General features: G+C 45.2%; 2 protein-coding genes across 3 annotated transcripts in view; one reads left to right on the top strand and one right to left on the bottom strand.

Moving 5' to 3' along the window:
• FNTA (farnesyltransferase, CAAX box, alpha) overlaps nt 1–1,873 on the bottom strand; it is a 17,093-nt gene extending 15,220 nt beyond the window's left edge. The window contains exon 1 of the mRNA XM_035309954.1: nt 1,853–1,873. Coding sequence (XP_035165845.1) covers nt 1,853–1,873 — 21 coding nt within the window. The remainder of the gene's footprint in view (nt 1–1,852) is intronic.
• A 2,876-nt stretch (nt 1,874–4,749) lies between these two features.
• FUT10 (fucosyltransferase 10) lies at nt 4,750–17,408 on the top strand. 2 transcript variants are annotated; one of them, XM_035309722.1, is made up of 5 exons: nt 4,750–4,976; nt 6,303–6,512; nt 8,987–9,272; nt 12,989–13,824; nt 15,582–17,408. In XM_035309722.1, exons 2-5 carry the CDS (start codon nt 6,432–6,434, stop codon nt 15,804–15,806), a joined length of 1,428 nt encoding a protein of 475 aa, XP_035165613.1. In that variant the 5' UTR covers nt 4,750–4,976; nt 6,303–6,431; the 3' UTR covers nt 15,807–17,408. The 2 variants fall into 2 exon arrangements, with proteins under 2 accessions (XP_035165613.1, XP_035165612.1); XM_035309721.1 differs by having other exon boundaries at nt 6,300–6,512.
• The last annotated feature ends 9,197 nt before the right edge of the window (nt 17,409–26,605 follow it).

Here is a 26,605-nt window from a genome sequence, read left to right as displayed (position 1 = left end):
CTTTCCTTTCCTTTCCTTTCCTTTCCTTTCCTTTCCTTTCCTTTCCTCTCTGCCTTTTTCTTGTCTTATCTATTTTAATGATACACTTGGGGATGTGATCTCTTTCTGCCAGTATGTTAATTCAGTGACTGGAGTGCAGATTTTGTTTGGTGCATCTGAGTACTACAGTAACATAGGATGTAATAATAACATAGTGGAGGGAAAACAACAAAAACAAACAAAACACAGCAATCTGTTGAAAGGTTGCTTCAAATTACAGAGATAAAGGAATGGACAAAGACATATACAGAAACAGATATGATATCCAGCAGAACCTAGGTGAAAGAAAAGAAGCTATAAAATACAAAACGTTATTAAAAACAACAACAGCAACACCAACAACAGAAACAGAAATCACAGAATCACAGAATCACAGAATTTCTAAGTAGGAAGAGACCTCAAGATCGAGTCCAACCTCTGACCTAACACTAACAGTCCCCACTAAACCATATCCCCAAGCTCTACATCTAAACGTCTTTTCAAGACATCCAGGGATGGTGACTCCACCACTTCCCTGGGCAGCCCGTTCCAATGTCTAACAACCCTTTCGGTAAACAAGTTCTTCCTAACATCCAACCTAAAACTCCCCTGGCACAACTTAAGCCCATTCCCCCTCGTCCTGTCACCAGGCACGTGGGAGAACAGGCCAACCCCCACCTCACTACAGCCTCCCTTGAGGTACCTGTAGAGAGCGATAAGGTCACCCCTGAGCCTCCTCTTCTCCAGGCTGAACAAGCCCAGCTCCCTCAGCCGCTCCTCGTAGGACTTGTTCTCCAGGCCCCTCACCAGCTTCGTAGCCCTTCTCTGGACTCGCTCGAGCACCTCGATGTCCTTCTTGTAGCGAGGGGCCCAAAACTGAACACAGTACTCGAGGTGCGGCCTCACCAGAGCCGAGTACAGGGGGGATGATCACCTCCCTAGCCCTGCTGGCCACACTGTTTCTTATACAGGCCAGGATGCTGTTGGCCTTCTTGGCCGCCTGAGCACACTGCTGGCTCATATTCAGCCGACTGTCAACCATCACTCCCAGGTCCTTCTCTGCCTGGCAGCTCTCCAACCACTCACCTCCCAGCCTGTAGCTCTGCTTGGGGTTATTGCGCCCCAGGTGCAGGACCCGGCACTTGGCCTTGTTGAACTTCATGCAGAGCCTTCCTACCCTTCCTACCTTCCTACTTGCAAGTTTGCAGATGACACCAAGTTAGGTGCGTGTATCGATCTGCTCAAGGGTAGGAAGGCTCTGCAGGAGGATCTGGAGAGGCTGCACCGATGGGCTGAGGTCAACTGCATGAAGTTCAACAAGGCCAAGTGCCGGGTCCTGCACCTGGGGCACAACAACCCCAAGCAGAGCTACAGGCTGGGAGATGAGTGGTTGGAGAGCTGCCAGGCAGAGAAGGGCCTGGGAGTAGTGGTTGACAGTCGGCTGAATATGAGCCAGCAGTGTGCTCAGGTGGCCAAGAAGGCCAACGGCATCCTGGCCTGTATAAGAAACAGTGTGGCCAGCAGGGCTAGGGAGGTGATTGTCCCCCTGTACTCGGCTCTGGTGAGGCCGCACCTCGAGAAAGAGCCAAGACTATTCCTTCTAAAGAGAAATAAGGAATATTGAAATTATAAACAGATGAGAGAAAACGCTACAAGAGTGATCCCACTGCAGCAAAGTTGCTGGGTGACCTATTTCATGGTGGAAGATCATAAGATGATAAAAATGGTTGAAATGAAGAAAATCCCAGATTGCCAGTGTAAAAGAAGGGCAGAAGAACTACAAAGCAGTATGTCTGTTACGTAACCAGACTAATTAAAGAGTAATGAGACTTACAGGATAACCAGGCTCTATCATTGCTAGTCCTTTTTAAAAGACAGCCTTAGGCACAAAGGTTTTCTTTGCTTACTGAGGAGAGCAGGAGCTCATTCATCACATTAGTGTCTTTTACACAGTGCTGTAAGTAAATTGCCCTTTGCCCACTTTTGCTAAAGTTTTAAATATCCAAGCACAGCGTTCAGCCTAAATGTGCCATTGAAAACTGCTGCTATGAATGAGGATTGGAGATTTGTTTGTCTTTGTGGTTTAATAAGACCATTCAGCTTGACCTATGTTTCTGCTCTAAAAACTTGTGAATATATGTCTGAATGAAAGAGAGAAACATCAAAGGCAGCAGATCTCCTTGTTAGTGTGCAGAAGGGAAAGACACACGCTGACCTGTGGAGGGACAGGTTGCCTTGTGATTTCATTAGATAGCAGTGACTGTCCACAGGCAGAAAACACTCGAGACACAGATCTTTAGGAAGTCTGGTTTATTAGCTCTGCTTGTTGGAGCAACGGTTTGGTTTTTGGTTGTGCTTCCTTCATGATGACCTGCCCCCAAACCCCTGCCTTCTCTTATGCTGGCCCAGCTTGTTAATGTCGGTAACAGGCCAGATCCTGCAATAGGCACTTGTTTCCTCAGAGTGGCATATCAGGACAAGAAACGAAATTGGATTTTTCTGATACCAGCCACTGGATGGAGCTGGTCCAAGAATATCTTGCTGATAGCATGGGGTTGACAGTGTGTGACAAGCATCCCACCGCCCTCAGGACTAGCTTCTCTATTCTCAGTTTGAATCTGTGGATTGTTGGGGTCTATGGACAGCGTCTGAGGACTGGATGGGTGGTAACTGGGAAAAGCAAGCCTGTTGCCAGGAGGCTAAAACGCATTACAAAGAAATTCTGCCCTCGTGAGGGCAATTTAGGAGTCTGCAGTCTGAGGGAGCTTGAAAGCCATGAGTATAACTAAATTTTAAGATGAGGGACAAAACCAAAACCTAATGGGATCAAAGCAAATCCTTCCATTAAGTGTAACAGGCCTCTGATCTATCTCCATCTGCTCAGTTTGATTTTTCGGCCGCTTGTGGCATGCTAGCTTCAGTCCTGTCAGCCTCATGGCACCCTGCAACCATTAGTCAGGCCTCCAAAAGCAAGAGTCTGCCTTAGCATGGATCCCCTTTACAAAATAATAGTTGGATTGTCTTGCTACATGCCTTCCAGCCCAGAGTCAGGGGAGCAGATCTGTGCTGCAGTTCTAATATCTGTAGCCATGCTTTGCAAAGCATATTAAAACCCCACCTGAAGCTTCTACTTACAAATGTGAGCCCAGCAGCTAGGATTTGGGGGAAGAAACAAAGAGGTGTGATGAAACTCTGAACGAGGAGTGAGGGATAAATGAATCTGTCATGTCCTAGCACCACAGTGATGCTTACTAGTTTTTGCCTTAAGAGGAGGCTAGTAGCTCAGGGGAACCGGAGCTCTGTGGTGCAGTAAGAGCAGCAAGAGGTGGGCCCTGCTGCAGCGGGCTGCAATCAGCCACAGCGGTGGGGAAAGGGTGGGAGAGGAGAGAGGGCAAAGACACCATGGCAAGGATCACTTGCGCTGCCGTTTGTGTTGCTGGTTGTCTGCTGGGTACTCTGAGCCTCGCAGGAAGGCTACAGGCATGAGCCACGGTGGAGTAAGGAGATGAGCTGTGTGCTTAATATTTGCATAACCTATATTACTCAGACGTCAGCAGAGGCATGTCAGGCTTTCCCTCTGCCACCTCTAGGATGCTTCCACCCTCTGCTCCCCTGGTAGTTGCCCTCCTGCACCTCTACTGCCCTTCACACTCAGGCTGTGCCCCTCTCCTCAGCCCCTGTTCCTGGAGTGGGCACTTTTGCTCTAGGGGGAGAGGAGATGGAGGAAGAATTGTTTTGCATTTGTTTTCCTTTAACATTTGAAGCACCAAATAATGGTGTTTTGTCCTGTTTGTGGGTGAGTAGTGTGTAAGTAGAATTATGGTTTGGGTTGGAAGTGACCTTAAAGATCACCTCATTCACAAATACTTATGAACAAATATGTGCAGGTATCAGACACCCTGGTATTAAAACAAATGTGATATCATGTAGATCCGTGCTATAAATACAGACATGTATAGTTATGTGTACGTATTAGAAGGATAAACATAAGCTCTGCCCTGAGCCAGCACAACCAACATTTTAAGGGAAATATCTTTCCCTACAAACAGTAAATGCCAGAAACTGCACGAAGAAGCCCTCAACCTCTGGAAACCTGGAGCTGATCCAGATCACTACGCACAGGCTGGCAGGGATGCCCTGCAAGGCTGGCAGGACACAGCCGTAGCCCTTCTTGTGCTCGGGGTGCCTGCCTCAGCTCTGAGCCCGAGGGACGAAGGATGTGTTCCCTCTCTGTGAGACGGGGCTGGCCAGCAGGCACTTGAGTGCTTCCCAACTTCCATGACGCATTTTTTTTTTTTTTTTTTTTCCTGACAACCCTCTGGCTTGGCGCAGTGGAGCTAAGCCCTCTCGAAGAGAGCACCGGATAAATTAGCGGCAATGTTGTAAAGACGAAACAAAACAAAACAAGCAAAACAAAACAAAGCAAAGCAACAAAAAAAAGACAGCAAGAAGCACAGCTAGGCTAACAGTTATAGAAATCAGTGTCAGGAACAGTTTTTAAACATTATTACCATTTTATTATTATTATTATTTTTATTTCGGCGGGAGGAGCAGCCGGGAGCGGTGCCATCGGCCCGCCGCGTTTCCTCTGCAGAGCCCTCGGGACCCCGAGGAGAGCCGACCCCCCCGGGCCCTCCCCGAGCCCCCCGGGTGGCCGCAGGGAGCTGGGGGGGCTTCGGGGGCGGAGGAGGAGGAAGGAAGGAGGAAGGGGGAAGGCGCGGATCCGCGCCGCCCCTCCGCGGGGCCCCGCGCAGCGCCCGCCTCCCGCTTCCCTCCCGAAGTGGATGCTCGAACTGAAAGTGAAAAATATCAAACAAACAAACAACAACAACAAAAAAACCCGCAAACACACACAAAACAATCATCAAACAGCAGCACAGCAGCAACAACAACAACAACAAACCCCAGACCCAACAGCACGGGGACGGTGGCTCATCGGGCGGGATGGATTTTTGCGGGTAAGTCGGAAAGCAGCCCGCCTGGCCCGGGGATGCTGCAGCCCGAGGGAGCCGGGGGGACGGGGCCGCAGCCCCCGGGAGGGGAACGGGACGGGCTGGGAGCCGGGCAGGGAAAGCGGGGCGCACAGGGAAAGCGGGGAGAGCAGCCCCGGGCCACGGCTGGGTGCGGGGGGAAGGCAGCGAGGCAGGGCTGGGAGGAGAAGGGGGAAGTTCGGGAGGATGTGCGGGGGGCTGCTCCGCTGCACGGCACACCGGGGTGTGGTGAGCTGTCCTGCTCTTTCCCCAGGTCCTTAGGCCCTCTGCTCGGCCGGACCGAGGTGGGAAGGCTCTGCGAGGTCTGCTCTGCTGGCCAGGCTGGGGCAGGACGGAGCCTGGCGTGGCCCACCGCCAGCCCACCGCTGGGTGCGAGCATCGGGCCTTGGGCACTGCAGGTGAAAGAGAGAAGCCGTGACCCCCCTGCCATACACAGGGGAGCTGGTACTGCACCCCAGTGCCGTGCAGTTCCCCCTCTGGAAGAATACCTAAACCCAGGAAGATTCCTGCATTTTTAGCCAGGCAGAGAGTGAGGAGGACATTCAGTGTGCTATCAGAGCCTTCCTTTTCCATGCCTAGGGTAAGATGTATGCTATTAAACACACTGTTCTGCCCCCTGTGAGTGGCTGAGTACATTTTCACTAATAGAGAGTTCAGCACCCTCCCCTCCTGATGCCCTTCTTTGAATATAATGCAGGAAGGTACAGGGGATAGAAGACTTTGAAACTTGGTTTCAGAAGCACTGAGCTGTCGGCAGTGCACTGTAGTACCCAGACAAAACCTTCAAAAGCAGCTGTCCCACGCAGAGCAGAACTCGCAGAGCACCGTTTCATGTGAGGCTTTGGTGAAGAAGCTCCTCAGGTGGTTGATGCAAAGGGATGTACTCATGCTGCAGTGGGAGCAGGGCCAGCCTTTCAACTCTATCTGCTAGCTCCACAGAGACAGGAGGCAGGCAGTAGCTGCGGGACCCATCCCTCTGAAAGATTTTTGGAGCTCCATGACTGGGATGTGGGAGATAGCTGATGGGCACACACACACACACAGAGGGAATGCAATCACATTCACCTTTTCGTAGAAAACCAGACTAAATTCCAAGAGGCACACCTCTGAAAGAGATGAGTTTTAGAATAGCAATTTTTAAGAAAAAGGTAGGATTTTCTTCTTTCTGAAGTTTTACCCACATTTTCAAACTATGATCCTATGTCTTGAGAAATACAGTTTTGTTTTTCTCTCATCTTCTCAACTTCTTCTTCCTCCTCTTTTTTTTTTTTTTTTTTTTTTTTTTGGCAGCAGTCACCATGAAGAAGAGTAAGAATGGAGTGGGACAGCACTGTGGCAAGGGCTGAAGACTTTCAACTAGCTGGCCCGCCTGATGCCTAGCTCTAACTGTCCGTGGGCGCCCTGCGGGCCTAACAGTGCAGCATGATCAGGATGAGGAGGAAGAAACTGTGGGCATCTTGTTTCTGCTTTGCAGCAGCCTTTTTCCTCGTGGTGACATTCCAGGTAGAGGGGAAAAAGGGCAGGGGGTCTGCATGTAGTTGCACTCAACATGTGACACAGAATTTGGCAAATTGAGAGAGATCATAAAAGGCAAAAGATGTTTTTGGTACAAGACTGCTGTGAGAGGAGCATTTGAAGAAACTCTGTCAGCATGATTAGGATAGTGGTAGCAGCTCTGTAAGTGACGTTACACAGAGGATACCTTTCTTGCACAGCTCCTCAGCTCCTGGAGGAGTTCCTCACAAGTTGTGTACCAGACCACCCCATGTTGCATTGCCTCCATCCTGAACTGGTTTCCCAGTCTCCTCAAGGCCATGAGTTTGAACTGATGAGGCTGGGAGGCAAGGCTGGACCCATTCCAGGCAAATGTGGCAGACTTACCAGGCAAACCTGAGCCTGACTCACAGGCTGTGCTTAGCATTAGGAAGTCCAGTAGCTGGTCAGTTAAAAAAATGATGAAGAGGAAAATCAGTGTGGAGACATATTAATTTACAGTAGGTGCAGTCCAGCCTAGCTTTTCATCAGAAGAAAACAACTTTTACATAGATTGAATCAGCCTTGGCTGGCAGCTGTGGGACTTCCAGAAACTTCAGTCATGAGAAGTCCAGGATCTGCCCCAGGGATGTCTCCATTTGGGCTGGGCTCTGAACTGAGGCTCTGGTTCAGACTGGTCCCTCAGGTAACTCCCAGTGGAGCCAGCGTGTGGATTTCTGAAGCTCTCCCAGGCCAGCTGCTTGCTCTGAATGGGAATGACTTTGTGGGGGCAGGTGTCGCCACTTTTGGTTCTGTGCCCCTAAGCTGGGAATCCAAAGTTTTATATGGCTGCCCTGGTGTGGGAGCAATGCTAGCAAATCTTTAGGATCTTTACTGGCAGGTTTTGTAGCTGCACTTCACCTCTACAGCTAAGCAGGTTAAGATTTGGGATTTTAATCTGACAAGTTCACTGCACAGTGATGCTCGGTGCCCCGGTGCTGGGACTGCTGCAGCATGTGAGCTGTGGGTATAGATGGAATGTTATCAATCCCCAGGAGTTCAGAGGGAGCTGCTAGAAATTCTGAACAAGTACACAGATTGCTTGAATTCTGCTGGGGAAAATTTTGGAAGCAGAAAAGGAGTATGATTCTTGAGAAATCTGGACATGAAGTAGCTATAGACTTAGAGTTATATTGCTGCACTTACATCTTACCACACTGCTGGACAAATAATCCTTTTCCCCAGCTAGTATCTTGTCCACTTGCCAATGTGGGAGTGTTTTCTGTATTATTCTGTGCAGCTGCACTTTGCACAGCCTCCTGTGTGTGCTGTCCCAGTGTCCTGTGTTGCACAGAGCCTATTTAGTCTAGTTACAATCAGTGTATTTTACTAGACAGTAAGAGTGAATGACATAGCAAACAGCGAAATGAATGTCTGTGGTAATGCTATCAGGGAAGATAAATGTTTTTAAGCAACTTAATATAAACAACGCTCTCCTGCTTTCCAATATCCTCCTTCAGAGCCATCCAAAAAGTGGAAATGCTGTGAGCCAAAGCTGTCTGGTGGGTCTGAGTTCCCCCATCACTCTCGCAGCTGTTCTTAGGGTGGCGTTAGGCACTGCCTGTGGAGATGCACACAAAAAAAGCCGTTTGCGTGGTGGCAGGAAGGCCCCACTGAGTCTAAGGGTGGTTGCTGTGTGTCTTGTGGCACCATTTCTGCACCATTTCTGCCTCTTCACTACCTCTCCCTCAGCAGACTTCTTTGCCCCATGTCACTTTTATGACAGGTACAACCTGTAGAAAAAGGTGGCAGTTTCATGGGCACCTGAACTAGTGAAGCCTAACTTTCTGAGGGCTTCTGTCTCATGGCTGATGGGCGTGAGGTTCTCCTAAGACTGGAGAAATTTGTAAGGTTCCTCATGGGGTTTCTGGTCTGTACATGATGGTTTACACAGTCAGGTCTTTTACTTCTCTGCATACAGGTGGGATTTTTCTCCTCTGCCTGGCCAAGAAGTTGTAGTTAGGTTTTCTTTAAGACCTGTCCGCATCTGATATATACAGTCATTGGTTTAAAAATTAATCAGGGTGGGCACAAATGACCACACAGAGATGTGAAGACCTCATGACTTTTTTTTTTTTTTTTTTTTTTTTTTTTTTTTCCAGCAGATTTCCAGAATAAACCTTGCTACTGGAGGGCTGTCCTCTGTTTTATGCTATTTTCAGAGAGAAAGCAGAATTTGTCTTAAGTTTTGTCCAACACAGCCATATCTCAGTACAGAAATTTAGTTTTTGCCTCCACCTTACCAATTCATATTGAAGTACTCCCTGTTCTGACATAAATCACCTGGACATTGGCTGCAGTCAGTGAAGTGCATCCACTTCCTTGATTGACAGAAACTTCATGGAGGCTTACATAGTGCTTGATGTCTGAACTCTAATTTACCATGCAAACATCCTGGCTAATGGCAGTGATGTGCTGTGATATGTATGCTTTTTCCCCTGCAGGTTATCACTGAACTGAGCGATTCAGAAAATAAGGCGTCAGTAGTCTCCAGTTTATACAGTGGTCCACTGAAGCCTGAGGAGAGACATGATCTTCGGTTTAAGAAAAATAAACTTGACAGCAACTTCAGGACAGAGTCTGATGCAAACCAGTACCCCATCCTGCTCTGGTGGTCTCCCCTGACTGGAGATACAGGGAGACTGGGTCAATGTGGAGACGATGTTTGCTTCTTTACTATCAACAAGACCTACCAGCACAATCAGATGACAAGAGCTTTTCTGTTCTATGGTAAGGAGCCGTTTCTTTCTAAAGGAGAAACTTTCCCTCCTGTCCAGTTATTTTCCTTTAGAGATTAAGTATTCTAGGTGGAAATCAGGGGCAGGAAGCTTACAGAGCTCACTTTGTTAAACTTTGCTTGATGCTGAATCTATCATCACAGGTCCAGAGAACTCTGCAGAAAGACTCTGAGAACTAACCATGCACATCTGTGGGATGACTGTTGTCTTGCCTCATGCTGCTTTCCTGTCACATGTGCTCCCTGTTTATGGGAGAAAAGATAATTTCCTGTAGCTGCCAAGTCATGAAAAGACAGTCTAAGATCAGGACATTTTTTTTCCCAGTCTTTTGGCTTACCACCCCCAGCAGAGGTTCTGCAAGGCCTTTGTCACGCTTGTGCAAGACTTTTGTCTTAATGCCCTTACTGGTAACTGTGCAACTGCCCTGCTGCATGTGCCAAGAGATTGCTAGCGGACTGTAAATGGAAAGCACTGAAAGAAGTGCATTGATTCTGCACAAGGAACAGCAGCTAGTGCACCAGGCTGAGCTGCTCTGGCTCTGCTGCCTAAGAAACTTCTCACTACTTGTGCTGTAAAAACAAAACACAGAAGAGGCATCTTTATTATTTTTTTTTTCCCCACACCATTGCTTTGCAGATGAAAAAAGAACTTCAGCTGGAAAAATAAAGAGAAATAAATTTATGTGATTGGTAGGTTCAGCTCCTTTGTCTGGAACCAAAACGAAACAAAACAGAGTCCTGAATTTTTGTTCACTTGTTCAAGACACGGTTGAACTGGAAGTAAGGGCTTTTAATGCGGTTGTTAACAGTAAACTAAAAACTTCTCATCAGTAATCTTTTCAGAGCGCCAAGTAGGTCAGCATTGTCTGTTGCTAATATAGTGGTCAAGCATGAAGGCAAAGGAATAACAGTGAGGGAATGAGCAGCTGACCTAATTAAACACAAGGAAAGCTAGGTTTGCACCACGTGAAAGTTGTGAAGTCTGGTGCTTTTGGTCTCTGGAAGCAATTCTCTTTGCCTGCATTTGCCTGACTGTTCATTTTTAGCAGGTTTGTGGATAAGATTACTTATTTTCAAAAGGTTATTTATACTGGGCAAAAGACCTTCCCTGTAGATTTTCTATTTCTAGTGATGCTGTCTTTTCATTGCATATAAAGGCAAGTGTCAAAATATGCAAAAATGTTACTTGTTTTTAAACCACGATAAATGATCTCACAATGCTAAAGTCTGCAGAGACAAAGGACATAGGTAGGGGTTGACATAGGTCCTCTCTCCTCTGGAAGTGAGCCATGGCACTCACTTGCTTGATTTTGTCTCTACCTTTGGAATAGTCTCCAAATTAGTCTCCAAAATCTACCTTTTCAACATCACATACTCCACAGAGTTTTGCTTGTAGCACAAGCTGCCGATGCTGTTGCTTCTGAGGAAAACTGTGTCAGCAAGAGCTGGATCTGATGTAGAGAGAGATGCTCAGCTTTTATGCACCAGAGTTGAGTCCTTGGAGTATAAATCCTGAATGAAAAAAGTCTCCTAAGATACAGAACTTCTCCCGAGAGCATCTGTCATTTGTTCCTGCACTTTGCCACACATCTGAGATTTTCTAATTAGTAGTTTGCAAGTTGCTTGCAATTACAGTCTTGCTGTGCTTTCCTTATCCCTTTGTAAGCTCATTAATTTCCTTCAACTCACAGGGTGGGCAACATGCTGGTGATATCTTCCCTTCAATGCTCAAAATTTTTTGTCTACTTTCTGGATGGAGATTGATTAAGTGTTATATTAGAATCATCCAATTTGGTGTGTTTTTATCTACTGTGCTTTTTAATTTAAGTTTCTCTGTGCCTAATTCTCTTTTTGTTTAGTAAGTTTTACACATTATGCTTCTATCCTTGTCTCACCCTTTTTCTTGTGTCATTCTTTTCTGCATTTACCTTCCCTCTCCCCTGCTCTGCTACCTCTTTGAGGCAACTCTTGCAGGAGGCAACGCTGAACAGCTATGACTTCAATCCACAGCATTTCATTATTGTCTGTATGCACTGCAGCTTCTCTTCTGGACATCTCTTAGAACAAGGCGTTTTCAAAAACAGATAGACTGCGTAACTTCTACTCTGTAAGAATTTGATTCATTCTCATTTTTCTTCACCTTATTTCATTGCTACCACACATCAAAAACAAAGGAAGCAAACTGTTTGTTTGTTTGTTTGTTTGTTTTCAGTGAGTGGCACAGCCCTTCATCCTCGTAGCATTTGGGGCTTGGGACCACCCCTCGGTGGAAAACAGAATGTCAAATCCGTAGTGGTCTTAAAAAAGAAAAAAGAAAAAAAAAAAAGCACCTGATGCTCTACAGGAGGTTTTTATACTCCTGGCAGCTATCATCCATCTTCACTGCTGTAGTAAAGTCTTCTATTGGTTTTACAAGGTCACCCTTGGAGTAATCTTGGCAGGCTTATGCAGCCACAGAGATCATTGGGCATTTTTTTTTTTCATTCTTTATGTATTAGTTTTCAGATGAAAACTTTTTGTTGCTTTTGTTAACTCCCTCTTTTCCCCTCCACCACATAGAATGAAAGGTCATGAGCAAGATGGAGATGGTAGAATAATTTGTCCAAAGAAAAGGGGATTGTGTTGTTTTTAAAACCAGCTGTTCCTTTTATTTTGTTTGTTTGTTTATTTTGTTTATGAACCTCACAAGCATGACAGAACATGTTAAAAGTTTCATATGTTCAGTGCTGGTACTCAAGTCAAAACCAAATATAGTTCTGAGACAGTGAGGAAGTGTCTTGGCAGAGATTTGTCAGCTTTGCTTTTAATCTGAAAAAGGCTAGTCATCTGAGTGTAGCACAGCACTCTGGAAGGGAGAGAAAGGTTCTGATTCATGACTTGATATTTTGAATTCAGTTTTGCACAGACCTGCCTTTGAGAAAAGGTTTCTAGGTCTGGCTTGAAGCTTTGACCACGGTTTTCCTAAATTGTTTGAGGGGCTTGCTGTCCTTCCAGAAAAGTGCAAGCAGGGACAGTGGTCTGTTTGCAACATTTAGACATGGTTCTTTCTCTACATTTGCCACTAGACTGAGGAGCCATCTTTTGCCAGATGCTGTTTCATTAAGGTATCTGGTAGACAGCTGTGATACATCATCTCTTCATTTTCTTTTTGATAAACTAAATAGGTTGGCTTCCAAAGTTTCTGTAATAAAATGTCTTTCCAAGACTTCAAGTCATTCTTACAATTTTTCTCCTTAACTGCATCCAATATTTTAGCAGCTTTTTTTTTGTTGTTTTGGTACTAGAACCAAATTCATCCCTGCAGTGACCATTTCCCTCTCATTATAGACAGAGGAAATGCCATCTGTTCCCCTATTTACATAGCCAGGGGATTATTAAGCATCTTATTAGTCTCCCTTCAGTGCAGTAAAATACAAAATATGGAGGCTTTGAAATGAGAGGCCTTTAAACTAACATGACCTGAATGTAAACCAGTTTTAATGTTAACTACTGATCCCCTGTCTTTAGATTCTTCTGCTGCCAATTTTGCTTCTATCTGTCATCACATTCCTTTGTCTTTGCATGAATTACTCTCTTTGTTATGCTGCCTTATAATGTCATAAATGCAGTGCTGTAGGGCTGATATTAAATTAAAATCGAATTTCTGTGTATTGTACTTGTGTGACATGACAGGGGAAGGCCAGACTAAACACTATTTGCTTTTGTCTAGGTACTGACTTCAGTATAGACAGCCTACCACTCCCTCGAAAAGACCATCATGACTGGGCCCTTTTCCACGAAGAGTCACCAAAAAACAACTACAAACTCTTCCACGAACCAACTATCACCTTATTCAACCACACCGCGACCTTCAGCCGTCATTCTCACCTACCACTGACCACTCAGTACCTTGAGGGTGTAGAGGTCCTCAAGTCCTTGAGGCACATGATCCCGCTGCAAATGAAGAACAGCCTGAGGAAGCAGCTTGCACCACTCGTGTACGTGCAGTCTGACTGCAACCCTCCTTCTGACCGGGACAGCTACGTGCGTGAGCTGATGTGCCACATCGAAGTAGACTCTTACGGGGAATGTTTGCATAACAGAGACCTTCCCCAGCATCTCAGAAATCCAGCTGCCATGGATGACGGGAACTTCTTTAAAATACTGGCACAGTACAAGTTCATTCTTGCATTTGAAAATGCTATCTGTGAAGATTACATCACTGAAAAACTCTGGCGGCCACTGAAGCTGGGAGTGGTACCAGTGTACTTTGGGTCTCCCAGCATTGTAGACTGGCTTCCCAGCAACAAGAGCGCAATCTTGGTATCTAGTTTTTCACACCCTAGGGAGCTGGCCCACTATATCAAAACACTAGACAAAAATGATGAAGAATATGAGGCCTTCCTGGAGTGGAAACTGAAAGGCAACATTTCCAACCCGAGGCTGCTTACAGCAATGAAGGAGCGCAAATGGGGAGTGCAAGATATCACCCAGGACAATTACATTGACACATTTGAGTGCATGGTGTGTAACAGAGTGTGGGAAAACATCAGGAGGGAAGAAAAGGTACTTGTGACTTTGTGTCTTGTGGTGGCTTTAAAATGGCTGCAGGTTCAAATTTGCCAGAGGAATTTTGATTATCAGATTTCTGGCCAGCCTACAATCAGTGGTGTCGCAGTGTAATTGGGTTGTACATCTCATGCCAAAAGGTGCTGGCAGATGGTGTGAGTACATGGCCAGGGCACGTGTTCTTTGTACCACTGAGCTGGTGGTCATCTCAACAAAAAGCTTGAATTGTTCAGGGAGGAGGTTTTTATCAGGCTACAGTGAGGAGCCTGACTTGCTGACTTGCTTTAGGAGACCACCCGGAAGGCTACCAAACACTGGAACATGTTGCCCACAGAGGCTGTGGGATCTTTGTCCTTAGAGGCTTTTAAGATTCACTTGATTAGATCTGATCAGACCTGCTTGGAGTAGGGGACTGGACTAGATGATCCCTGGAGGTCCCTCCTGATTTAAATACTCTATGATTTTCCGTGTCTGTGTATATGTGGATGCATGCAGGCCTTCAGTGAAAAAAATGTCATTTTCTCTGGCCATATTTACTGACTAAACATTGAAATATTGATGTTTAAGACAGGTTGTGCATTTGTGAGAGGAACGGGACTTGTTCCTCCAGGTCTAAATCTTTTGGAGGTTACACTGATAGAGACCAGCTGGAAATGGCTGTGTTATATGGAAGCCCAGAACTGAGGGCCCACCAGACTTGCAAAGTTGTCGGCTGTGATACCAGGAGGACATTTCAGAGCCACCATGAGCTCTTCAGTCCCCTGAGGCTGCTAGTTGTGGTGGATTGGGCATTAAACAGAGCATAAACAGAGCATTACCTGTAACAGTTATTACAGAGTGAAGTTAGAAACTCACACCATGTGCACCTCTGAGTTAGTGAATACTCATTTTAATTACCATATTCCTTTAAGGTTTCTAGGTTTAGGTACCAAGAAGCATTTTTTTAAAAGCTCTTCATGGGCTCAATTATCAGCATAGATGGAAAAAAAAAACAAACAAAAAACCACAACCTTTTTGTGACCAATAATGGAACTGACTAATGGCTATAGTACCCTACAGTTGACCTGTACCTATTAGGCCCTATTTTTACAGGTGACAATCTGAGCAGTACACTAAGTAGTCAGCCAGTAGAAGGGACATGAAGAAAGCATTAGAAACTATTAGGGTGAACTGAAGTGATGGGTATTGAAAACTAGTAAGCATTTACATTACATTTAGCCAAGCTGTCCTAGATGAATCCAGTGCAAATCTAGACAGTTGTCCTCTCCTTAAACAGGGAATAAAACCATGGGAAGGTATAAAAGGGATGAGATACAGAGATTCCTTTTGCATGCTTTTGTGATTCTCCAGTCAAGCAGACTATGAAGACCAGTCTGCTTTCCTTGTCAGATTCATAGCTTGTCTTTTTCTCATTAAAATAATCTCATGAAATGTGTGCATATTTAACATGAAAATGGAATGTAATGATGAAAGTAGAACTTGTTTCCTTAGAATTTCAGATTGGCTTAGCTGATGCTGCTTGTTTGCAGCCAGATCTGATCTGAGATTCTGGCTCTTGTCATCACGATTGCCCTTGCTCCAAGCAACTCAGGGAGAGCTTCCCCTCGTACATCCACAGGGACGTGGCTAGAGCCAGTGATGGGAGGGTAAATTCACTGACATGCTTTAATAGTTTACTAATGGCATAGAGCTTTTTTTCTGTGTCTGCTTTGGTCCCTGAATAATCCCTTCCTTTTATTTCTCTCCATTGCCAGGGATGGCTACACCAGAGGTGGAGTGCTCAGGTTAACCATTTGAGCTGCCCCAAACCCGAGGCTTTCTCGTTCTCATCTTCAAACCCTAGCTGGAATTCCCTCCAAGAGATGTGGATAGCAAGTTTTGAGCAATCCAGGAAGGAAGCCTGGGCACTGAGGCAGCTGGTGGAAAGGAACAGGAATTTTACAGCTCAAGAATTTTGGATGCTTGTATTCAAAGAATAAATGCAACAGCCTGTAAAACAAAGTGACCTTCTCAGAGGAATCTATGGATTTTTTAATTTTTATTTTTTTTGCAAGTGGCCTTATTGTATGTAGGATTGTAAACCACACGAAGTAGACCTGTAAGACTGAATTTAGTAGGCTCAGTGCTCAAGGGGTATAAGGAATGTTAAGCAGAAGAATCACCCTACTGGTTGATAGGAGTAAGTGTGTGTGTGTATGCTAACTGTCATTAATTCAAGTGTTTTAGCATTATAGGTCAAGTTTGTCAAGGTTCTCAGGGCCCAATGTCAAGCATAGATCTAACCCTCATGAAGCAAGTGGATCTCCCTCTATCTTTAGGTAAGTGCCTGTGTTCATAGCCTCAGGACCCCTTTCTTCCCCAGTCCAGGATCCTCTTTTGCTGCATTGATATCCACAAGTTGGAGAGCAGATGACACCATTACACTGGTACAGCTTCTGTGCTGCTTTGGATGTAGAGAAAAGACTGGGACTGTGTCCCTGGCTAGTTGTTTGTTATCAATTTCCCTGGCATCAGCAGATTTAGCAGGGACTTGGCGAGCTTTGTGTCCTGACACTGAATGCCAATGTAAAGTGCATTAGTACTTGGCACAGGAAAGCACCATCTGTTAGTGTCCAGGGACAGATTGAATGAAAAACGTGCTGGCTCAGATTTATCCACCATCTTCTGCTAAAAATAAGCAGAGCACATGAATATCTCCACTCCACAGAAATAGGGCTGGCCTCAATATCACTTACCTTCTAGCCTTTCTGATGATAGACTAATTTTTTTATCATATATAAACATGGAATTATGGTTTTGAAAAGTCAGGGATAGTACTGAGAACTATTGCTGAAAAGTATTCAAAAAGCACAAGGAAAAGGTGGCAAACAGCCTACCTGTTTTAACATGGAGAACCCCAAAATACTTTATCTGACAAAGAAAAAATATTGGTGGTATTGGTCATCACTTGCCAAAGGACATACTTTTGCCTAATATACAAACAGTTTTTCATCCCAAGTTCTTCCAGCTTCAGTCTGTGGAGGAGTTCAATTGCACAGGAGTTGCACACGGTCATTATCTGCGTGGAGCCATTCAGACGAGGGAGAATCATTCATATGATGGCATGGAAAATAGAACGACTAATATGAAGTTCGTCTCATCATTGGAAAGGCAGATTTTCACCTGTCTGATCATTTCCAAGCAATTGTTCCTCGTAGCAGGCTATGTTAAGGTTGCTGTCAGGCGTCTGGCTATTTTGTGAATGGGTAGCAATGAGAAAGGCACTAAATAGCATTTACACTATGAAATTCAGGTGAAAAATTCACTTACTTTGGAAAAACTTCCTTGCCTGAAATTTCCTCAACAAATAACTGGTGAATTCTTAATTAATTTTCAATCTAGCAGAAGAAAGCATTTTTGTGGCCATAAACCATACAGCATTGGACTTTGTTTCTATGAGCACATACTTATTTTTGAATGAACAAAACAGTCTCACTGAAATATTTATTCTATTGTTTTGCCAGTGTGGCACACAGAACCTGTTGGACATGTCTTAAACTCTTTCCCCGTTGGTCTACAATACAAATGATAGCTCTACAAATCAAGCAGGCCTTCGAGAATGTGGTGTTAACAATAGACATAGAGGCTTTCCTCAGTCAGAACCTAGAATTGAATATAAAGCCTACAGCATTCTCAAAGAGAATGGATGAATTCCAGCCCATCACCAAGAATTTCTGTTTCTCCTCCCCAGATGGCACAGAACATCTGCAGAACGAGGGACTAACTTATTGTGTCATGTTCTGCTGTGCCAAAAATCTCAAGCCAGATAGTTTAAAGACCTCAGGAGCTGCACAAATTAAGATTTTTTTTTTTAAAATTTTAATTTAATTTTATTTTTTTTATTTCCCTGGTGGAATGTGAGACCCTGAGGTTCCTGAGCAATCTGCTAGGTATCATCTAAAATTGAGGCATGTTTATCTCAAAGAGTCTATGATACATTATCCCTGATTTTACCTTGGTGGAGTGGGAGGAAAATTAATACTGAAGTAATTGGTTTACAACTCAAATTCTGAAATTCAAAGTGACTAGTGGCAGATGTTTCAGAACAGGTTACATCTTCATCCACTACTATATGCAGAAGAAAGACAAGTCCCCCGGTTGGCTCAAGGTGCACTGTGGTATAATTGCTATTCATCCTCAGGTTCTCTCATGATGCAGCCTTTCTGAAGGGTCAGTATTATCTCTTGGCTTCCACAGGCTAGTTCAGCGCAACACAAACTTGGCTTCTTGGTCTTAAATCACCCTCTACAGCCTTTTCCCCTGTGCTAGGTGGAAGGAAGTTTTAGTGATCACCCTAGAATATGTGAATATATTATGACGATGATTTCTGCAGGGTAATCAAGTGTAAGACAGACTTTCCATGAATTTTAAGTCAATCTCTTTTCTCCCCCTACTGCCCTGAGAAAGAATAATTAGAAGCAGCTGACCAGTCTCTCTTTCTCCCTCTTTTATTTTTTTCCCAGTTCATTTGCTAGCCTTCCTGTCATGTGCAGATTTGTAATTCTAGCCAGGACAGTACAGTGGTCCACAGCAGTCATGGCATGGTTAGGAGAGCCTGGGTAATGAGGCAGCTTTGGATACCAGCTTTGCACATAATCTTCCTTCTTCCTCTCCCGAAGGGAAATCAGAGTTGGGGCATGGATGAATGGGAGTAGGGCTTCCACCCTTTCTGCTGCTCTCCCATGGCCTCTCTGCTTGTAGCTTCCTCCTTTCACCAGCTCCTCCAGGTGTACCTGCATCCTCCTGACTCCTATCGTCCATGACATCTGGTTGTGCAGAGAGAGAATACACAGGGATTTTCCTTTTTACTGCATACTTTTATTACATTTAATCATTTCTCTTCCTCTGTGCCAGAGGTCTGAGCCTCCTCCATTGTCCCCGTAGAGTTTGGCTGCCTGTGCTTAAGGCCAGGTCTGACTCAGCATGGTGATGACATGGTGTCAGGCTGCAGGGAAGTAGCTAAGGTAATCATGAGAAAGAGCTGGGAGAAGCCTCGGCTGGGACCTCCCCCCCTCCAGAGCTGTTTCTGATGTGGGGCCCTTGGCAAGGCACCTTCCTGGGCAGTGCTGCACCATGCCCATGCCTGGCCACCTTGTTGACCCTGACCCATGCACTCCATTTCAGTCTCAGTCTTAACCTGCCTTGTCTCTGTGGAGCTGCTGGACAATTACCGTGCTGTGGACAACCCTGCCCAGCAACACCACACCTGCCCTGCATGCCCATGCCCTCTATCTCTGTGGGGAAGATGTTCTATCTGTGGTATGGTTGCCCTCTGCTCCCAGTGGATTTTTTTTTTTCCCAGCAGCCAGGGACCATTTCAACAGCTATAGTGGGTGGGAAAATGCCCCTGGTCCTGCCACCATAAGGCTTCTTTCAACTGCCTGAATTGCTTCACCTTGGTGAGCTGGTATTCAGCAGATGCTCTCTCAGAAACACATGTTGGTCAATCCCCTGCCTGCTACCCACAGACCCTTGGCAGCCTTATCCCCTGCCCTACAGCAGTGCCAAGCAGTCAGGCCCATCCTTTGCCTGCTGTGCTTTGCTTCCTCCTTGCCTTCCCGGGCTGTCCTCCAAACCCTGCAGCACCCCAGGGTGCACCCAAGACATCACGCTGGTCCCAAGCATGAGCAGGCCTCAGACCCAAAATTTCTTCCCTCCTTTGAACTCTGACCACTCAATGAGTTTTTCTAGGTTTTTTTTTTTTTTTTTTTTTTTTTTCCTGCCCTTCAAAAATGTCATTAGCACTGACACTAGCCAGCCTACTTGCTGTTTCATTTCCTTTACAGGGCTCAGTGGGATGGGGGTGTTAATGCAGGTGGGAGCAGATCATATGAGATTGCTGCACTGAGCATACATTAGGGAAACAACGGAGTATTCACCTCAGAGAATGAGCAGCAAGCCAACAACTAGGAAAGCAATTGGAGAAATGAAACATAAGGAGCACTTTGACTGCGTTCATTTCAATGCGAGACAGGTCTCGATCCTATGCTGTGGGTGCACAACTATGCATTGTGATTGATCTTCAGAGGTCAAACCCTAGCTTTCCTCCCTCATTCAGCATTTTGCTGAGAGACAAAGCCAAACACTTGCTTGTGGCAGGCACTAATGAGAGCCAAAGAACTTGATGCCAGTAAAGCACATTTGCACAGTGTGGGATAGTCTGTTTTGTCGGCAGCATGGTCCCAGCCTAACACAAAATACAATGTGGGTTGTGATGTGCTTCTACAGAACAGTGTGCAATCAGTGCATGTGCAAGAGGTGAATGTAGGGAGCATAATACTGCCACATACCACACAGTTCTGCAGAGACTGTCCAGAAGACAGACTGAGGAAAAAGGTAGCCTCTCTCTGTGCAATTAAAGCAAAGGGAGAGCACATCTGAATTACTCTTCACACAAGCATATTCTCCAGCAAGGAGTATGGAAGGCCAGGTGATGTGAATGTACGCTGCTGTGTTGTGCTGTCTGGCAGTCCCAGTTAATTATTTTTAAGCAATTGTTTTATAGTATCATAGAATCATTCAGGTTGGAAAAGACATCTAAGGCCATCTAGTCCAAACTTTGAGACCTTGTTTATAGTTTCTCCTAAATTCAGGGTAATTAAATTAATTATTAAAAACTTACAGCCATTTGCTGAGCTCTTGGCTGCCAGGCCTTGGAAAATGACGGGGCATAGAAACAGCTGTTCTGCATGTAATCAGTGAAAAATCTTGAAAGCAAGCTGATTTAATATAGGTACACCTATTTCACTGGGAAAACTCACCTGAAGACTATTAAGAGTGTAACTGGTATTTTTTAAAAAACGTTTCTTTGCCCTAAAACATTATGGGAAGTTGGGGCACCACACAGCCCAAGAGACCCCATCCCTTTTATATCCCCAGTCCCATCCCAAAACCACACGCAGAGACAAGTACACAGACTGGTTACCTTCTTCTCACCCTTCTCTTCAGCTGCTGTCCATCGTGAACTTGGGGTGAAGTGAGAGCCCTTGGAATAGCACCTCTCAAAGGGTCTGTACCCTCCTGTCCAAGAGCAGCAGAAATATCTGGCACCTCTTACCCAGGGGGTGTCTGACTTGCCAGTCTGGAAGTCATTTATGAAAAAAAAAAAAAAAAAAAAAAAAAAGCCATGATAATTAAAGAGAGGCAACATGTTTCCTGCCAATACTTCTCTGTGTGGAAACACAGAGGAGAACAACCTGCTGGGTCCCCTGGAGAAGTAAATCTGTGGTCCCAAGGCTCCCCAGGCTGTGAGGAGTAAGAAGGCTCGGGGGACTGACACAGACTACAGATGTGTGTCGGGAAGCCCAAGCAAAGCCAGCTCTGTTTGATGCAGCCAGCCTTGGCTTTGCTGCAGGCTCTAGGGTTTCTTGTCATCTACATCGATCTCCCTTGCAATTCTGTGAGGTCCCTGCAGGGAAACCAGCTCTTTGTGACCCACCAGCATGTGTCTTGGGGTGTTGGGGTGTCCTCAGGCCTCTGCTGGCTGCTGGCTGCTGCAGGCCTCAGGACAGGCAGGGTTTGAGGCTCCCTGAGGTACAACCTGGAGGTGGGACTCAGAGTTCCCCGTGATAATACAGTGAGCCTTCCAGGTTCATGATGCTTGGAAGATAACTGCATTTTTTAGACTTTGCTGGCAGCATATCTGAGTGTTCTGGTGTGTACAATTTGCAGTTTCAGGTATTTCTTCAGTATTGGTAGGCCTCAGAATGTTTTTTGTCTTTACGTGGGTAAAGAATTTATCTCACATTGCACGCCTGTTCCAGCCATTGGAGCTTTGAGAGAGACATTGCACAGACTGTGCAGCAAGACCTGTGATAAAACCAAGAGACTTGGCAGCCAGGGCTTGGCTCCCCAGGAGTCACAGACTCTCTACGGGTCCTTTATCCCCAGGATCATGTGTGCCTTTTGTAACTATGCTGCAGAACTCTTGCTTTAAATAAATTAAACTTTATGTGGAGTGTGAATTATTAATGTTCTAAAATGTGCTGCTAACAGTTGTTTGCATTTAAAGTGATTACTCACTGTTCCTGACTGATGCATTTGGTCATTTGCCATTTTCCCTGAGTCAGCAAAAAGACATCCTTTTTCTCTGTGCTGTGTATTTTGTGCAAAGACCACAGAAACCCAAGAAGATCCACTCCAGGGGATGGGAGCAGTATAAAGAAAAAATAGCTAATACTGGAAGTAATTTCAAACTCTGATTAGAAAAAAACCCTTCCTCACCTAATAAAATTTAACTGTAAAACTTAAGCCCTTCTTCATCTGTCTGAGAGGGTAAATTTGGACTATCTGGTCTAATGGCTAGAGCCAAAGCCCACCTCTCTGCTTTTAGGATGTTCCTGGGCAAGCAAAGTTAAGGCTTACTCTTGTTTCAGCATGGCTGGCCTGCCCCAGGAGGGGATGAGTCCCCTTAGACAGGCATAGCAATCTTTTATGCTGGTTCCTGCTGGGCAACCACACTCCCCAGGACTCCAAGGAGTCCTTCCTTTGGAAGGAAATCATGACTGCTTTTTAGGGTTTATATCCTAGAGGCAGAGAATTTAGTGTCTAAGAAGTGTAAGGGTTGAGATACCTGAAAACCTTTTCAAAACAACTTTGATCTTGTTCTTAGGGCTGGGTTAAGTGTGTGGACATGAACCTGGCTTTGAGGAGGGACTCTTGGGTACATAAGTCATCAGGAGGAGGTAATCCTGCCCAAGACTCAACCCTGGCTATGTTTGCCACTCATGTGACATTATCTGACTACAAAGACCTGTTATGGGGCATGTCCCACTGCTCTAGGGGCCTGAAAATGAGGTTTCCACAGAGCTAGAGACATGCAAGTGAGGGAAGCCAAGACAAGTACATAGTTTAACCGAAGTCAGGGTTACTGGCTACATGCTTGCACATCCCACCTGATGGCACTTTGCCATATGGTTCTTGACTGGCACAAGGGAAAATAGACCTCTTGCAACCTGTACTAGGAGGTCAGTGATAGCTATTAAAGCAGGAAATCTACATCCAGGCTAAGAATGTGAAAACAACAAACAGGTCCAAACACTCTTGAAAAAGAACTTGTCTTTTTGGGGACCTGTCCAGTTCAAGGTTGAAGAAAGGTGATGTCCACAACATCTGCAATTATTTCTATAGTTTTACCTGACACTGGAAACATCTGAATACACTGCCACTTTGAAAATCCAGCTCTAATTCTGTGACCTTAAATTCCTATGTAAGGGCACCAAACAGCAGATTTCTTGCATCTAATCTTTTTGTTGTTGGTTTGTACCTATACCTATACCTATACCTATACCTATACGTATACCATTTATACCTATACCTATAGCTTTTTTTTTTTTTCTTTTTTTTTTTTTTTTTCCTTGACCCAAGAGTACCCCTATATCACAAGATTAAAGGTGTTCTGATGTTTCCTCAGAGAGAGCTGTTGACAATGTGGTGACAAATCTCATCCCTATCACATTGACTTCCTTACCTATGTCAAATCTGGCTTTGCACAGATTTGCCTAGGACTGTTACAGCACTGCAGGGGATTTTGCAACATTTCCCCACAGGAACTTATGGGTTTAGGTCTACTGAGGGAAGAGCAGGAGAATCAGGAACAAGCTTCAGGTTTTAAAGGACAGGAATGCAGAAATACCTAAATATGAGATACGGAGTTTATCCTTTGTTCTGCCACAAGTAGTGGGGGATACAAGGGTGTCCAAAATACAGTGCAGTGCATCAGCATCCCCTTGTCCCAAACAGCAGCAGGGCTGCTGGAGTTGTCCCATATACACATCAGCAGATGGGACAACATAACCTTGAGAGATGACAGGACTGACTCAGCCCTGCGGATGCATTTCATGGTCAATACATCCTGTGTCGATTAGCCTGAATTCACATCCATGATGCCTCAGCCAACCGCATCCTCAGAACCGTCATCAATATTTAACCCCGAGCAGAAAAGGAAAGAAAAAAAAAAAAAAATCTCAGCAAAAGCCCCTCCGGTGACTCCACACCTCCTGTTTCTGCAGAGGGCAGGGAGCTGGTTCTCGACCAAGCGCCAGGCAGCAGGTGCAATTTCCAGCAAGGCCACGAGGTGCCAGTGCAATGCAGAGCACCGCTGCCACGCGGCAGCTGTCCCAGACAAGGACTTCTTTCGCTTCGACCTTTTTTCTTGTGGTTTTTGTCCTTCTGGTAGCTTGCATGCTGGAAACGGTGCACCTCTCCTAGAGCAGGGTGCGAACTTTGCATCTTGCTCATGTGTAATCATGAAGGAGCTCTCCTTGAGGCAGTATCATGGCTGAGTACTTGGCAGAAAAATATATTCATGTGAGAAACAGCTTGTGACTTGGTCTCTTGTAGCTCCTGCCCTGTCAAGCCCAGGGAATCCATTAGCAAAGTCCTTCTGTGAAGCACAGGCACACTCAAGCGTGCTTTGAAGGACTTTCTTGAAGCTCTGTTTAATTTCCCATGAAACACAGTCATGGGAAGGATGAGCCCAAATACTTGTGAGGATGAGAAGTGAATCAAATGTTCAGACTACAGGACCAAATGGGCGAGATGGTAGGGACGCCCCACTGGCAAGCAGCCTGGGCAAATGTGGGCAGGAGTGTCTGGCTTTTTCTGTGCTGCTCTTTGCTGGAGATCCTCTTTGTACAGCACAGGAAAAAGCTGTCATTATATCAGATTCAAAAAATCTTTGAGCTGTTATCAATCAACCATTTCATATGGTTGTTTGCAAATTCATACCAAACAGTGTGTTACCTTTATGTTACTACATAAGAAGGATGCGAAGAATGTGACCGTTCTGCAGCTCCTCTCCTGGAGCTGGCTGTAGTCAAGACAGAGCTTGTATGGCACGAGCCTTACATTGCCGTGGACATCTCTTTGGTGCCAGGTGTGCTGCCTGTAATAGATGTGTGCATTCTGCACTGCCTGGCACAACACAGGACTGAGTCCAATGGTGCTGATGGCACCCAAGGGCTGTAGGCCCTTGTAGGCTATACATCCCTTCCCTTATCACCCTAAAAAGCCCTAAGCTCCAAGAAACAGCAGCTCAAGGCAATACTTTCAGTCCACTGCAGTTTCTTCTGGATGCCTGCACAGTAAGCTAACTGAAAAACAACAGCATCTGTGACAGCAGAAAAGCATAAAAGGAGGAAAAGGAAATGGAAAACCCAGACAATGCTATTAACACAGCTGATGAGAGGCTGTGTTTACAAGTGTCTAGGTTTCCTCCAGAGTGGCAGTTATCTGCAGCTTATTTATCAGTTTAATAATACTAAATCAGGAGTTTTACACACCAGTAATACTGTAGTATCAAATCAATATAAATCAGTATATTAATGCTAACTCTTTTTACACAAATGAAAAAAACATTTTTTTTTATTTTTTATTTTTTTCCCCAAGTATTTAACACTATGGGACTTTTCTTCTATTTTTATAAGAAGAATCTGCAAGCCATGAGTGACGTGATGATATTGGTATCCCACCTAGGATCAAACTGACATGTGAATGATCCTTGTTCTGCATTCCTGAAGTTTAACTTATGGTTAAAGTAGCTTCTATGACAGCAGCGTGGATTTTGCCACTGAGTCAGTAAGGTCTGGCCCATCTTCCCTGGTCTATGCAGGGAGTGACAGCCCCATTTCTGCATGGTGTCCTGGCTGTTGACAAAACCCCCTCCTTTTGCCTTCTGATGCTCAATTCAATTGCTGGGTGCTGGTTTCTCGCCTGTCACAGTAATCTGCAGAGTTCCCTGCCACGTGCTTTTCCATCTCCCCTGTGTGTTGGCACTCCATGTATGTGACAAAGATGCATGCTATGTAACAGGTTTTTTTTTTTTTCATTCTGTTTTTCTTATTTTCTTTTTATTTATTTAAAAGCAGTAAAAACGCAGTATAGTAGACCCTCAGTGAAAAGGATAACACCAGAAGCTGCATCACAAAAGGCGATTTAGTAGTTGACGCTTAAAGGTTACTAAAGGAGTAGGTGTTTTGTTAGGAAGTTACAGAGGTTTCCTTCTCGAACAGTTGCTATCAGACATACACTAAATTATTCAGAAGAAACAGAAATTCGGAGACGGCTGAAGCTTGCTTAAAAGTATTTATAAGCTCCTTAGAAGAACAGTGTATTAGAAGCTATGAGGGCTAGGGGTGGGGAAGAGCATTTATGAGGGCCCTCACAGACTGGGGCAATATTGCACTAGAGTAAAAGCTCCTGGAGATTCGGTACCCTGATGATGGATGTTGAGGCAGGTGGGAGCAGGAGTGCCTTGATAACTGCCTCTCTTCCAATGAAAGGCATCTTTTTTTTTTTTTTTTTTTTTTTTTTAATACTGAGCTGCCCTAGGGTGGGCGAGCTCTGGTAGGCTGTAAGCTGGCTTTCCTTGCCTGGCTGTTTGTTGCCCAAAGTCAGGTAGAGAGAGTTGAGGCAAATCTGACAGCTGAAGGGGCTGCTGGAGAGATCAAGTCTGACTGCCCCCCTGCCCAGGAACTGGCAGAGCATCTGCTAAAAAAAAACAAACAAACAGGCATACCAAGGGGACACAACATGAATCAATATGTTGTTGTCCTCTCCTACCATGCCAATGGGCCTCCAGGATAAGTCTGGAAAGGAGGCCTCAAAGAGAACTTTAAGCCTCAAGCCTCATGAGAGACTTGAACAGAAATATTTGGTCTCGTTGGGTATGAGAACCACAGAAAGGCAACACTGAGTGAGAGGGATGCTTCACAAAGACACAGATCTTTAAAAAAAAAAA

Source organism: Oxyura jamaicensis, chromosome Z, assembly GCF_011077185.1.
Source record: "Oxyura jamaicensis isolate SHBP4307 breed ruddy duck chromosome Z, BPBGC_Ojam_1.0, whole genome shotgun sequence".
In the NCBI taxonomy this organism is placed as follows: Eukaryota; Metazoa; Chordata; class Aves; order Anseriformes; family Anatidae; genus Oxyura; species Oxyura jamaicensis.
This window is presented reverse-complemented; position numbering and strand designations above follow the sequence as displayed.